Here is a 14,521-nt window from a genome sequence, read left to right as displayed (position 1 = left end):
GGCCCCCAGCAGCAAGGCACTGTGGGTGGGCAGCCTCCCCCGGTCCCCTCCTGAGATGCCCATGGTGCTGCTCTGCCCCAGACTGTCAGCTGACGCCAGTTGCCACCACCTCTGTCCAGCTGCAGCAGGAAGCCGCAAGCACCAGCCTGGGAATGAGATGGTCAAACAGCCTGCAAGGCGATCCCTTCTCGCAACCCCCGCCAGGGGCCACCTCCCCCTTGGCCCTGACTCAGCTGGGAGCCCAGGGCAGACAGCAGACCCTCCCACCACGTGCTCTGCGGTGCCCACTGCCCCTGGGCTGAGCCCTGTGTCACTCAGAGTTAATCGTGCACAGTGGGGCCCCGGTCGGTGCAGGTGGGCTGGGACACGGGCCTGGGAGCGTGTGTAACGGTAGCCCGGGCTGCACTCAGCCCCTGCTGTGTGGAAGCCAGCGGGGTGAAGGTACGCCAGAGCCCTGCCATGCTCTCCCTGCCACACCTCCCTGCCGAGTAGTGTCACCTGCCAGCTGGCCCCTCTAGTAATTGTACCATGAGGCCAGTCCCAGCTGAGCTCAGGGCCCTGTTGTGCCAGGGGCCATGAACCAGCAAGAGTCTCTGCCCCAGAGCTCCCAGTCTCAAGCAGAGCCAGGGGGACGGGACTTGCCCAAGGTCACACATGAGGGCCAAAGCAGAGCTAGGAAGTGAACACTGTCCAGGGCTCTGCCCACTGGCCCCTGTGTGTTGTGAGTGGCTAAGTGCAGCAGTGTAAGGACGAGGGTGACATCTGGTAACTGCCCAGAGATCTCTGTGCTGACTGGTGCCGCTAAACAGCAGCTGGTCAATATGGCTGGGCCGAGGCAACCTTCATTCAGGCTCAGTGGGAGAAGCAATTAAATATCCCAACATCTAGTGATAGCTGGAAACAATAGGAGACCACCACCCATGTCACTGGGCCACAGGCTGGAGTGAAGCAGTGGGATCTGAGAGGTTTCCCCAGGCCTGATTGCAGATGCAGGTGTTAGGGCTGGTTGGTTGCAGCTGTGTGCGAGAGAAAGTAGAATGCCAGGAGAACGGAGGGAAAAGCAGTGGAGAGCGTGGCCCTGAATGGGAGCCAAGACAGCTGCTTGGCGTACAAGACTGGCTGGAGGGCTGGCTGGGAAATGGAGCCAAACTGCCCCTATGTGTTTCTTTGCGATTCAGGGGCATTGTGGGTCAGACCAAAAGTCCATCTAGCCGTGTCCTGTCCGACTGTGGCCAGTGCCAGGTGCCCCAGAGGGAATGGACAGAACAGGGAATCATCAAGTGATCCATCCCCTGTCGCCCATTCCCAGCTCCTGGCAAACAGAGGCTAGGGACACCATCCCTGCCCAGCCTGGCTAATCGCCATTGATGGACCTATCCTCCATGAATTTATCTAGTTCTTTTTTGAACCCTGTTATGGTCTTGGCCTTCACAACATCCTCTGGCAAGGAGTTCCACCGGTTGACTGTGCGTTGTGTGAAGAAATACTTCCTTTTATGTGTTTTAAACCTGCTGCCTGTTAATTTCATTGGGTGACCCCTAGTTCTTGTGTTATGAGGAGTAAATAACACTTCCTTAACTACTTTCTCCACACCGGTCATGATTTTATAGACCTCGATCGTATCTCCCCTTAGCCGTCTCTTTTCCAAGCTGAAAAGTCCGAGTCTTATTCATCTCTCCTCATAGGGAAGCCGTTCCATCCCCCTAATCATTTTTGTTGCCCTTTTCTGAACCGTTTCCAAGTCCAATAGATCTTTTTTGAGAGGGGGTGACCAGAGCTGCTCACAGTGTCCAAGGTGTGGGCGTACCCTGGCTTTATATAGAGGTATATGATGTTTTCTGTCTTATTATCGATCCCTTTCCTAATGAGGCCCAATGTTCAATTTGCTTTTTGACTGCTGGGCCCCCAAGAAATTGCTGGAACTTCTGCTACTGGGAATAACCGAGTCAGGCCCTGCCTGGGGGCTGAGCTCAGGGTGGGGCTGCCCTCCCCAGGAGCCCGGTTTCTGTGTCTAGCACTGGATTCGGTTTTGATTTCTGTCTGTGACGGCTTGGCTGGGGGATCCCTGAGGGGGACTCCAGGGCGGTGCAAGCAGCTGGTGCAGCGACCGACCTGCGGATTCACTGTGGTGTAGCCGAGCCCTGCGCTGGGCTTGTGACTTCGGCTCCTGGATCCAGGTCAGTGTAACCCGGGTTAAGCATGCCCGGCGCAGGGGGGCTGGAATAATGGGTATGGGGGGGGCGGGGTGCTGAGAGCCATTGAACCAAACTGTAAACCCTGGGTATAATGGAAACCCTTTCAAGCCAGGGGGGTGCTGCAGCCCCTCCCAGCACCCCTAGTTCCAGCAGCCCTGGGCGGGAGCCGCAGCTGGCAGGAGGTGGGCGGCCAGGCTCGGCGAGGGAGCGGAGCTGCTGTGAGACCCCCCTGGCTGGGGCTCCCGGAAGCGTTTTGCTTTCAGGCTCTGAAGTGAGAGTTTAAAAGCCCAGAGTCTCGGGCAGCTGCTGGTCTGGGGCAGCTGCCAGGCCAGTGGGGAGCAGGCGACTCGCCCGGGTCCGTTTGCCAGCGGGGTGATTCTGGGCAGAGAGGGGCGCTGCTGGGCGAGAGGTGCCCGTCTGCTCCTGCTGCCTGCCCCTGCCCTCGCCCTCCGGCTGGGGGTGCCACCTGGGGCCAGGGGCCGCTGGCTGGCACAGGCATCCTGCCCAGGCTCACGGATGCTGGGGGGTCAGACGAGCTGCCCTGGTACCTTCTAAACCTGTGGGTCCACGGTTCTAAGGTGCGGAGCTGGGGCAGCGGTGGGTGGCTCAGTGGCCCACACTCCTGTCTGACCGGACCGTTCTCTGCCTGCAGGGAGCTTGGGCGGCCAGGCGGGGTGGAGGGGGTAGATTGGAGGAGGCCAGGAGAGGGGATGGAAGGTGTCGGGGGGATGATGGATTGGGGACTGGGCAGGGGGTGGAGAGAGGGGTAGGCTAGAAGCCCAGTAAGGAGTTGGGAAATGGGGGATGGGGGCAAATTGGGGGCTGATCAGGGGGTGGAGAGAGGGAGGGGTTGGAAGGCAGGGCAGGGGGCTAGCCCCTCTTGTTTTGTCCATGCTAATACCAGCTTTGCCCCCTTCACACTGGCCCTGCGCTTCCTGCAGGTGCCCAGCGCCTGCCCACATGGAGCTGCGTGACTATCAGTGGGAAGTGATCCTGCCTGCCTTGGAGGGCAAGAACATCATCATCTGGCTGCCCACGGGTTCAGGGAAGACCCGGGCAGCCGCCTACGTGTGCAAGAGGCACCTGGAGACTCGGGAGCGGGCCAAGGTGGCCGTGCTGGTGAACAGGGTGAGACTGGCTTTGCACTGGTTGGGGGGCATGGCTCATGCGGGGTGGGGCTGATTCTCCCAGCCTGGCCTGCCCCGGCCAGACATGATGGGGAGGCAGGACGTGTTGGGGCTGCAGCCGGAGAGGGGACCAGCCAGAGTGAGGAGCCGCCCCCGCCCCAGGCCTTCAGCTCTTTGCACAACAAAGATGCTACATGTTACGGAGGAACCGTGTGGGCTGAGTCCCCACGTTCCCTGGATGGTCACCATGTGCCAGGCGTGGCTGTGGGGGCAGAGGGCCTTTGGGCTAATTACCCACATCAGGCTGGCCTCACGGTCTCAAGGGGGTGGACTTTACGCTAGGGGGGGAGCTGTGTTCATGCAGCGGGTGGGAAAGCAAACAGGCAAAACATGCCCGCTTCCCCCTCTGCCCAGGTAGCCGAGAGCTGGCTCAGTCCCTTTGGCCAGACATCTCTGGGGGCTGCAGCCTTTCAGCTTGCACAGCGGCCAGGTCTTGTGGCCACCCATCCTCCCCCACGGCCGAGCATGGCACCCCAGCAGTGTGTGCTGTGTTCTCTGCATAACTGGTCCATGTGAGAGGATAACAGCCTACTACTGCTGCTAGCTAATGGCATTACCCTGTTAGCTCCGGTGATGGAGAGGGCTGTGCTGAAGGTCCTGGGTTCAAAACCCGCCGATGACCCATGCTAAGGAGGGAGGGTCCCCAAACACCTGCTCCTACGCTGGAGCCCCCTAGACCGGCCGGGCGTGGCTGGCTTGGGGTGGGCAGGGGCTGCTCTGCTTGGCCTCTGTTGTCCATGGGAGGTCGCTCAGTTCAGCAGCCAGGGCTCTCCCCAGACCCTGCTCTCCGCCCCACCCTGAGCTCGGGGAAGGTTCTGGGCTGACGCTCTTCAGCACACAAGCCTCACCGGGTGCCTCTTGCGTGCTGGGTCGCCAGGTGCACCTGGTGGAGCAGCACTACACGCAGGAATTCCACGCGCTGCGGGATCGCTTCCAGGTCACGCCCATCAGCAGCGACAGCGACCGGAAATTCTTCTTCTCCCAGGAGGTGAAGCTGAGCGACCTGGTGATCTGCACGGCGAAGATCCTGCAGAACGCCCTGACCAGCCAGGACCAGGACATGCACGTGGAGCTGACAGGTAGGAGCCCGGCGGGATGGGAGCCGTCCCACGTGGGGCTGGGATCTCAGGGCCGGATCCCCAGCTCAGGTCAGTCGGCTGTGCCTATGTCAGCGCTGATTGACACCGGCTGAGGATCTGGCCTTTGGTTACTGCTGACCGTGCACAAGCCAGCGAGAAAACCCAGCTTGACTCTCAGATCCTGGGGGATGGAGATGGTGGGAGCGAGAGAAAAGGGCTGGTCCCTGGGCAGAGCCCTGGGCTGGGAGCCAGGCCCCAACGTGACGGTGGCCGATTCATTCCCTGTCGATACAGTGGGGACAGTGAGCCTGCCCTGCCTTGGAGATCAAAGGGCGGGAGAAGGGCTAGTGCCGGTGTTTTGTAAACTGCCCACATTTGATCTGGAGTCCGTGGGAGGCAGAAAAGACAGTGTCATTCCCCTGCCCCCGGCAGTTGCTGGTCACCTTGCAGAGCAGACCCCCAGCTCTGCCCACACGGTCCCCTTGCTGAAGCATCTGCGCCTTGAAATCCTCCCAGACCTGTTATCTCCATTTGGCAGCTGGGGACTGCAACCCAGAGAGGCTAAGTGACATGCCCAAGGCGCCCCAGGGAGTCTGTGGCAGAGCTGGGAACTGGCCCCGGGTCCCCAGCTAGCACCCTAGTCACTCCCGCTCCTTCCGGAGCCTCTCCCCACCCCCCATCCCCATCAGCCTCTCTCCAGGCCCCTCAGCTTGGCTCAGCCTCGTCTCCCTGGGCAGATTTCTCCCTGCTGGTGATTGATGAATGCCACCACACCCACAAGGACGGTGTCTACAACCAGATCATGGAGGATTACCTGGAGTGCAAGATGAGAGGCGAGCGGAAGCTGCCGCAGATCCTGGGCCTCACCGCCTCTCCCGGCACCGGGGGGGCCACCAACTTCCAGGGGGCCAGGCAGCACATCCTGCAGGTGAGTGGAGCGTTCCTCGTGCCCCGCATCCCAGCTAAGAGGGGGACATGGCTGGCTGCCACCCCAGTGGCCCAGGAACTGCGGTACCTCCCTGAGATTGCACCAGGCTTGTCTTTTGGCTGCTGGAAAAGGCCCTTGGAGCCGAAATTGGGGCCGTGCAAGCTGTCCGCCAAGGGAGCCCATCTCCTCGGCGTCTGGTCGCCTGACACACCTGAGATTCTAGCCACAGCAGCCACATGGGTCACGGAGCTGCAGTGTTGTTCCCTCTGGCGTCTGTCAGGGAATGTTCCCCAGGGTGTGGGGGTGTGAGTGGCTGCTGGTGCCACGCTGGAATGCTGATGGTACCCCTGCCGGGGTACATCTGGGATATCCCCCCCCACCTCCTTCATTGCACCGGGACCTTCCCAGCTCGGTGCGTCCAGGCATGTGCCCTTTGGCCCCAGGCTCGTGCCTGTGGCTCAGAGCAGGATGCCGGAGGGGCTGGCATGTGGCTCATACGGCTCTCGGGGGGGGGGCATTTAACCCTTTTAGATCTGCGCCAACCTGGACACCGCCAAAATCATGTCGTCCCAGAAGCACCGTGTCCACCTGGAGGCTCAGGTCCCGCAGCCCAGGAAGCAGTACGATGTGTCCCACGAGAGGCCGCAGGTATAGGGCTCTCAGAGCCGCCAGGAGCTGCCCATGGGTGCGGACCCCAGGGGGGAAGAGAGAGACCCCACTGCAGGGGAGGCCAGTGACAGCCCTTCGGGGTTTAAACCCCTCCGTCAGCTCAGCTTAGGTCAGAGCCTTGGAGGTGGGCAGGGGTGGCCGAGACAGGGCCCTTCACAGCCCATCCCATAATCAGCTGGGTCCCCTGTGGTCCCAGCCTGCGACCCGGCTTGCACCGTGCCCTCAGGGCACCCCGTGGGCAGCAGCCTTCCCCTGGAGACACTGAGCCCCTCTGAGCCCCCCCGCCACACTCTGCTCTCCAGGATCCCTTGGGCAGGAAGCTGAGGGAGACCATGGCCCACATCCACCAGTACCTGGACGTTCGCGGCATGCCGCAGGACTTCGGCACACAGATCTACGAGCAGCGCATTGTCAAGCTGGGGATGGAAGGTGAGGGGCTGTGTGCCAGCGCATGTGGGTTGGGAGGATCCATAGAAATCTAGAGCTAATCAGGGGGAGGAAGGTTGGGCTTGTGGCTCAGGCATTGGATTGGGACTCGGGAGCTCTGGATTAAATTCCCAACTCCGCCTGGCCTTGGGCAAGTCAGTTCACTGCTCTGTGCCTCAGTTTCCCCACCTGTAAAATGGCAATAACGATTCTCTCTTTCGACTGAAGGGGCAGGGCTAGTCTCTTATTATGTGCCCACGTGGTGCCTAGCACAATGGGATCCCTCCAGGCGTTACTGTGTCTACACACAAATGGCCTAGATAAACCAGAACGGGCACCCACGCAGATCCCAATGACAGTGCTTGCAAGAGGGCAGATTCCTCAGCATGTCCCTTAGCTGTGGAACTCCCTGCTGCAGGGTGGGAAGGAAGCTAATAGTCCTGCCGGGTTTTTGCACGGAACAGTGCCTGCAGTGACCCGAGCCATGAATCCGATCCCAAGGATTGTGCAGCCTCATGCACCAAGGCGCAAAGTGATCCGGGGAAGGAATTATCCCGCTCCTCCTGTGGGATAGCCTGGGCCTCTGATCCCGTGCCCCGGCTGCTGTGGGGGACTGAGCCAGGTTATACCGCTCAGTAACCACAGTCACCAGTGTGGCATTTTCTGTTACTGCCTTTTCCTCGTCACTGTGTAATGGGCCTTTGAAACATGCTTTCTTCCTGGAGCTGGGAATAGAACCCAGGAGTCCTGGCTTCCAGCCTCCCCTGCTCTAACACTAGATACACTCCCCTCCTGGAGCCAGGAATAGAACCCAGGAGTCCGGAGCCCGGTCCCCGCACTGGCCCCGCTGTCGGTGACTGTCCAAGGCACCGTGCCGGGGGCTTGGCCCTCAGCAGTCGCTGCAGCGGTTTTGTTCCTACGCCCCCAGGCGCCGAGTCTTTCTGCCGTAAGAAGCGTACGTGCGCCATCCACCTGCGGAAGTACAACGACGCGCTGCTGATCAATGACACGGTGCGCGCGATCGACGCCTTCAGGGCCCTGGACGACTTCTACCAGCTGGAAAAGGCCACCAAGCTTCTGCGGGACCCCACGGAGCGCTTCCTCGTCAGCACCTTTGAGGGTGAGGGCTGGAAGCGGGATACAGGGGGGACCTGGAGAGCCCATAACAAAGCAAGGGGAGGGGTCAGCTAGGACCAATGTGCTCATCTAGGCAGGCCTCCTGCATAGGGCAGGCCAGAGAACCCTCCCCAGGAAGTGGGGGCAGGTACCTGCCCAGACAGGCAAGTGGCAGAACTGGGACTAGAACCCATGTGTCCTGACTCCCAGTCCAGTGTCCTAACTACTAGGCCACGCTGCCCCTCGCAGTGCTAGGCGCATGGGACCTCTCTCTGGGAGGACTCGCTGCCAGATGTCCATTACGTGTGAAGAGCGTTAGGATTAATGTAACCCATGGTGGGGAGGGGGGCCAGTCCCCAGGAGCGGATAAGAGCCTACTGCAGCTGCCAGCTACCAGAGTCGCTCCTTTCACCTCAGCGGTAGAAGTCTGTGCTCTTAGCACTGCAGGCCCTGGGGCTGAATCCTGGGCCAGGGTGTGTGTGCTGTAAATGAGCCCGGGGCTCGCTGGCTCAGAGCTGCAGCCCTCATCCGCCTGCGCATCCCGTTGCAGAGAACAAGAGAGCCCTGCTGGCTCTGGCCAGTGACCCGCGCTACGAGAACCCCAAGCTGAGCAAGCTGGAGGAGATCCTCCAGGAGCAGTTCAAGACCCCGGACAGCTCCCGCGGCATCATCTTCACCAAGACGCGCCAGAGCGCCCACGCCCTGCACAAGTGGATCCAGGAGAACGCGAAGCTGGCAAGGCTGGGCATTAAGGCAGCTGTCCTAACTGGAGCCGGCTATAGCAACCAGACCAAGCACATGACCCAGGTGGGTGGGTGTGTGCGAGGGAGGGGGCAGACGGGGTGAAGGCAGCAGTGCCCAGCATGGCTCTTCTCAGCCCAGGAGCTCCAGGAGTTTTGCACACACAAACCCTCTTGAGAGAGGCCATGGGAAAGAGCGAGAAACTGAGGCACAAAGAAGCAAGTGCCGTGCTCCCCAGGCTGGTGACAGAGCTGGGAAGAGAACCCAGGTGTCCTGACCCTCAAGCTCTACCCCACTAGGACCCAGTCTCCTCTCGCAGCTGGGAGAAGAGAACCCTGGAGTCCCAGCCCCTCCAAGAGCTGGGAAAAGAACCCAGGAGTCCTGACTCCCACCCCCTCCTCTGTTCTAACCACAAGAGCCTCCCCGTGAAGCCTCTCCTGCCCCACCCCACCCCACTGGGTGAGCGGAAAGAAGCGTGGGGGACCTGTCCCCTCGCACTTGGGAGGGAAGGAACGAGTTAGTAGCTTTAATCCATGTGATTCTCACCCTGTCGTGGCCCGGGAGGCCCTGGGGCTGTGTCCTGGGGAGTCCCTATGCAGAGCTGCAGCTTTGGACTCTGTGTCCCAGGTCCCATCTTTCCAAGGTTCCCTGTTGTCCTTTAGCCCAGCGGCTGGGCGATTGCAGACGGGCCTGCCTGGGACCCCTGCAGCACCTGGGGCCAGGCCCGCGGTGGGTGGGAAAGACAGCTCCGTCGCTTCTCTCTTCCCAGAACGAGCAGCAAGACGTGATCAAATTGTTCCGCAAGGGAGACTTCAACCTGCTATTCTCCACCAGCGTGGCCGAGGAGGGCCTGGACATCCCAGAATGCAACATTGTGGTTCGCTATGGGCTGATGACCAACGAGATTGCCATGGTGCAGGTAGCTCCCGGGGCCTGGCCAGGCTCTTCCCTTGTTCCCCGGATCCCTCCCTCCTGGCTCCGAGGGACCGAGCACTAGGCTGGGCTGTGCGTCTCGGCTCCATGGGGTGGGGCGAGCCGCTGCTTTCCTCGGTGCAGGGGGAAGCCGCCTGTCCCAGGCCCACCCGGCTGGGTCTGTGTGACACACACCTGGCCCCCGGCTCCCCAGAGTCCTGCCGGGCGCCGCTCGCAGCCGAGTCCCTCTTGATGGAGCCGGTGCAGAGCTCAGGAGCGGGAGCTGTGCAGCGAGGCCAGGGCCACATGGGGCACAGAGACCAGACTCCCCACTGCTCCCTGGGGGGCTCCCTGCAGGCCAGGGTCTAGGCATGCTGGTGGGGGGGCTGCGCCCATGAGGTCTTGCATCCCCAGTGCCATCTGCCAGCACCAGGGGATGGCGAAGCTGCCCACACCCAGTGGGCTCAGCGTTCCCCCGACCCCCTCGCTAGGGGGCGTTGCAGACCTCCCATCCCCCTACTCCTGGGCAGGGTGTGGGGAGGGGCGCTGCCGGCGCTTTCCCTGGGGCTCCTTCCTGCCCTGACCTCGGGCGTGACCCGACTGCGCGTCCCCGTTTGCACAGGCCAGGGGCCGCGCCCGCGCCAAGAACAGTCTGTACTCCGTCCTCGCCAAGGCCAACAGCAAGGAGGTGTCGCGGGAGCGGCTGAACGAGACCCTGGAGGAGCTCACGCAAAGAGTCATCGAAGAGGTGCAGGCCATGCCCGAGAAGGAGTACCTGGACACGGTGAGGGGGCCGGCACTCGGGCACGGTGCAGAGGGGGGTTCCCGGTGCACTGGGCCCACTGGCGCCTCAGGCCCCGTTCTCCACCCCAGCCACTCTGCTCAGACAGCCTGGTCGGTGCTAAGGCCCCCACGTGCCCGCCCCAGGCCGGCGGTGGGCACAGTGCTGGGGAGGGGACAGAGCGGAGCTGAGGGGGCTGGTGGTGCCTCTTGCCGCGTGTCTGTGGGTGTCTCGCTTGCCCCCTGTGTCTCCGTTGAGCTGCCCTGCCCCTCCCACAGATCACAGCCCTGCAGCGAAGCGCCATCGTTCGCCGGAAGGTGAAGCGAGCTGAAGGCAACCAGAAGCGGCAGCTGCACGAGCCGGACACCGTCCGCCTCCACTGTATAAACTGCAACGTGGCCGTGTGCCACGGCAGCGACCTGCGCACCGTGGAGAAGATGCACCACGTCAACGTCAACCCGGACTTCAAGTGAGGGCGGACTGGGGGGATGGGGACCGGGGAGGGGACCCGTGCGACCGGAGCCCTGCCCTCAGCCAGAGCCTCAGGCAACGGCCCCCATGTCCCCCAGGGGCTCCCGGCCATTTGCTCTGTGTGGGCTGCCAGAGCTGGGAGGGGAGGTGGGCAGACGCCTGCCAGCACCCACTGGGCCAAGGGAATCTGGGGACAGTCGCTAGATGTTTCCCGACCCCCTGCCCTCAGACCTCTCTCATTCTGCGCTGAGGCCCCCTGCCTGGCAGCCCTGCTGGCCCCTCACTCAGCGCTGGGACTCCCTGCGGGGCTAGAGGTCCCTAGCAAGATCCTGGAGAGACATATCTTTCGGCCCCATCAGGCCTGGGTCATTCCCGTCTGCTCCAGGGAGCAGCTTGGCCGTACTTGGAGCTGGGATTGTCCCTCTTCTGGGGCGGTGGGAGGGCAGCTCCCCTCCCCAGGTGGCTGCGTGCTGGCTCCAATTGAGAGCTCTGCACTCTTGGCTCACAAGCACCCTCTTCTTAGCTCCTTATGGCAATGGCTCTTGGTGCATTTCCCGCAGGATTTACTACAACTCCACGTCCGCCAAAGTGGAGATTCCCCGGAACTTCAAGGACTGGAAGCCAGGGGGCAGCATCAGCTGTGCCAGCTGCGGCCAGGTGAGTCCGCGGCTGGGGAACCCGCTGGGGCTGGGCAACGCTGTTAGCTGCTTTCACAGGTGACTCTCCCTTACTGGGTAAGCTGGCCCTGGGGTCAAATTGGAAATACTCCCAGTTTGCGTGGACAGAGTCCAAGTGACGGAGAACCCACACATTCCTTGGGGATCCCAGGCAGCCAGCCCCAAACGTTCAAAAATCATGAGGTTTTTAAAAAGGGGGTTTCTGAGCCTTTAGGAGTCACAGCTCCCCTCCTCCCAGCTTTTCTGCACAGCCATGAGGGCAAGAAACTTCCTTTTTCTTTTAAGGGAAAGCTGAGATTCTCCCCCCCCCCCATCACATGACTTCAGGAGCTGGGGCTTTAAGGAAAGCATCAAATATTAAATGCTGGCAATTGGCAATGGTGGGGTCTGCGCTGATGGCTAATTATCCACATTTCAGAATGGGTGCCATATTTCCAATGTGAGTTTTTCTGCATTAAACTTCCAGCCATTGGATCTTGGGTGTATGTGGGAGTGAGTGTGAGCATGTGTCTGTGTGCGTGTGTTGATCTGTGTGTGACTGGGTGTGTGTGGTTCAGGTATACACACTCACCTGTCTATGACTTGGAGCCGTTTGTACAATTCAGCTCGGGGATCAGATCTGAAGCCCCGTCGCCCAGATGTGTGACCGTTTTGGTCCCGGCGATTTGCGGTGGGTCCTGACTGTCCGTCCAGGTGATGTGTCCCTCGTCTGTCCATGCAGGCCTGGGGCATGGAGATGATCTACCGCAGCGTGACGCTGCCCATCCTCTCCATCAAAAACTTCGTGGTGGCGACACCGGACGGGAACAAACAGACCAAGCAGTGGAGCCGGGTGACTTTCGCCATCGAGGAGTTTGACTACGTGGAGTACTGCAGCAGCAACCTGGGCATGTAGCACCTGGCGTGCTCAGGAGACTGTCTGAGCCCCAAGCACCCTCCCATGGCGATAGGGAGCCTTAGCCCAGCCCTTGGCATGGTAGGCAGGAGCGCCCCTCCCGGAGATCAGCACTGGGCACAGTGGAAGCATTTTAACCCTGCTTTGTCTGGGTGTGGCTCTGTCTTTCCTCCATAAGCTCTGCAGCACCCGGGCACTAGGCAGAAGCAGACCAATGGAGGAGTAAGAACCCCCTGGAGATGGGGGCCCCCCTGCGCTCCTGCCCCTCTCCGCTCTGCTGGGTCCCTCTGGGCCCGCACAGAATCAGGTGCAGGATTGGGACCTAGGGGGGCTGCCTCCCCCAGAGACCAGGCTCTGGGCTGAGAGGTGGTCTAGGGATGGGACTGAAGTGTCCCAGCCAAACAAGGCAAGGGACCATAGAACCATAGGGTTAGAAGGGACCGTAGGGGTCATGCAGTCTGACCCCCTGCCAAGATCTGTACTGTTCAGCCCAGGATTGGCCAAAAAATCCCTCCTGCCCTCCCCAGGCGTCTAACGCACTCCCCCATCCACCCTGCCCTGCCCTCCCCCTCAACACTCACTGCTAAGGGGCAGAGTGTTGTGACCAAAGCACAGCCCTGGGATGCAAGACTCCTGGGTCCTGTTCCCAGCTCTGCCGCTGACTCACTGGCCGATCTCACACGTCTCGTCCCTCCTCTGTGCCTCAATTTCCCTACCTGGCAGCCAATGGATAATGCCGCACCCCTTCTAAGGGGAATCTGAGGGTAAATGTCTTTGTGGTTCTGTGAAGGATGGTACACATCTCTCCCCCTGCCCCTGTCTGGGAGCCCTCCCCGCATCTCGGTCACAGTTTGCAGTGATTCTGTGCAATGCACACAAGCCATGTTTTTTCTTGCTCAGCTGCACGAACCCGAGTGCGTGTCAATTGCAGCAGCGAGTGATCAGTTTGCAGAACTGCCACCAGCCCCTCTGCTGTCCAAACCACTCGCCCTTGCAGCGGCTCATGCTTAGCCAGAGGGGAGAAGCCAGTACGAAAACAGGGAAGTTCTTATGAAAATTATAAGAATAAAGCCAATGGGGGGCCTCCTTGAGCCTCTCGGGGCCCCACACAATTGCTTAGCCTGCGTATGCCTAGTGCCAGCTCTGGGTGGGTAGGAAGGACAAGCCCCATGGAGTCACTAGACACCACACAATGCGGTCGGGAGTGGCCGGCGAGTTGCTTTGCGCGCTGATCTCCAAGCAGCCTGCTGCCACTTGGGGGGTTTGAGGCTGTGACGCTGGCAGGCCAGGTGCCAGCTCATGCCGCAGTCCCCAGGCCTCAACTGACCACTGACAAATACACAGCGGGCACCAGTCTGGCTCCCCGGGAGTTAGTAGTGATAAACCAGGCAGTAGAATTATCAGCATGTGCTTAGTGTTTAGACTTCAGCGAATTGCTGTGAGTTGCTACGTGCGTTAATCTCAGTCAAACTCTGTATCCCACCCTGTAAGGTAATAGCTGAGCATTTGCGCTGTCAGCCTCTGTAACTGTGTAAAGCCCTGGACTGGAGCGAGAGCGATTAGTGTGAAATGCTGGCCCCCGACGGCAGGTGTTACCGCCAGCCCACAAGGAAGGCCCAGCCACACCAGACGGACTAGAGCGGAACATTAATGTGGACAAAAGACTTGGTTGTTTACCCTCCCTCACCCTATTAAGATGAGTCTCGCCTGTGAATTCCTCCCATGTCCCATCAGCTGAGTTTCAACTCCGAGCAGAAGAGGAGAAGGGAATAAAAACCCCTCACAAGGAGGAACCGGATCTTTATGCTTCTTTGCATAGGACAAGACTCGCTAGGCATAAGCAAAAGATCCCCAGCTGCTCAGCCCGGGTTAGCCCTGCAGGACACACAGAGCTTGCATAGCATAGAAGCGTCTGTGACTTTTTCAAACTGAAGATTGGAACTCATTTGCGTGCATCTGTTTACCTGCTTTAACTGTATAAATAACTCGGATTTCCTTTTCTATAGAATAAATCTTTAGATAGGTTAGTATAGGATTGGCTACACGTGTCATCTTTGGTGTGCAATCTGAGGTGCACTTAACCTGGGGTGAGTGATGGCCCTTTGGGACTGGGAGTAACCTGAATATTGCTGTGATTCTTGGTGTAAGGGACCATCTCTCTCAGAGGCAGGCTCACCTGGGTGGCCAGACAGATCAGAGTATCCCAGGGGACTGTCTGTGATTCCGTGGCTAGGTTGTTATGGTGCCTGCGGAGTTCACACGCAATAATTGGCTCGTGAGATCTAAGCCTGGCGCTCACAGCCAGGTTGGGGTTCGTGCCCTGCTTCCTAACAGGCTGCCGCTCACGCTCTTGAGCTGCTGCAGGACAGCTTGGCAGAGGCATGTGGTCTCAGACCATGTCTGTATTTGCCGAGTTTCTCTTAGATGGAAGAGTGCAGGCTAGA

At 60.2% G+C, this 14,521-nt stretch overlaps 1 protein-coding gene across 2 annotated transcripts; it reads left to right on the top strand.

Annotated features, from left to right (window-relative positions):
- Window positions 1–2,505: 2,505 nt before the first annotated feature.
- DHX58 (DExH-box helicase 58) lies at window positions 2,506–14,029 on the top strand. 2 transcript variants are annotated; one of them, XM_074941003.1, is made up of 13 exons: window positions 2,506–2,773; window positions 3,137–3,323; window positions 4,260–4,461; window positions 5,199–5,389; window positions 5,921–6,037; window positions 6,361–6,487; window positions 7,413–7,604; window positions 8,151–8,407; window positions 9,111–9,260; window positions 9,876–10,037; window positions 10,313–10,503; window positions 11,066–11,162; window positions 11,904–14,029. In XM_074941003.1, the coding sequence occupies exons 2-13, from the start codon at window positions 3,156–3,158 to the stop codon at window positions 12,075–12,077; spliced, it is 2,028 nt and encodes a 675-aa protein (XP_074797104.1). In that variant the 5' UTR covers window positions 2,506–2,773; window positions 3,137–3,155; the 3' UTR covers window positions 12,078–14,029. The 2 variants fall into 2 exon arrangements, with proteins under 2 accessions (XP_074797104.1, XP_074797105.1); XM_074941004.1 differs by having other exon boundaries at window positions 2,535–2,550.
- Window positions 14,030–14,521: the final 492 nt, after the last annotated feature.

The sequence above is a fragment of the Natator depressus genome, chromosome 27, assembly GCF_965152275.1.
Source record: "Natator depressus isolate rNatDep1 chromosome 27, rNatDep2.hap1, whole genome shotgun sequence".
NCBI classification, from domain to species: Eukaryota; Metazoa; Chordata; order Testudines; family Cheloniidae; genus Natator; species Natator depressus.
The sequence above is the reverse complement of the archived record's forward strand: the minus strand, read 5'-3'. Positions and strand labels throughout refer to the sequence as shown.

What these genes read in the sequence shown, in the direction of transcription:
- DHX58 (XM_074941003.1), top strand. Translation starts at nt 3,156, where the DNA reads ATGGAGCTGCGTGACTATCAGTGGGAAGTGATCCTGCCTGCCTTGGAG. An exon ending in AGACCAAGCACATGACCCAG is followed by an intron (nt 8,408 to 9,110) that starts GTGGGTGGGTGT and finishes CTCTCTTCCCAG; the next exon opens with AACGAGCAGCAAGACGTGAT. An exon ending in AGAAGGAGTACCTGGACACG is followed by an intron (nt 10,038 to 10,312) that starts GTGAGGGGGCCG and finishes CCCCTCCCACAG; the next exon opens with ATCACAGCCCTGCAGCGAAG.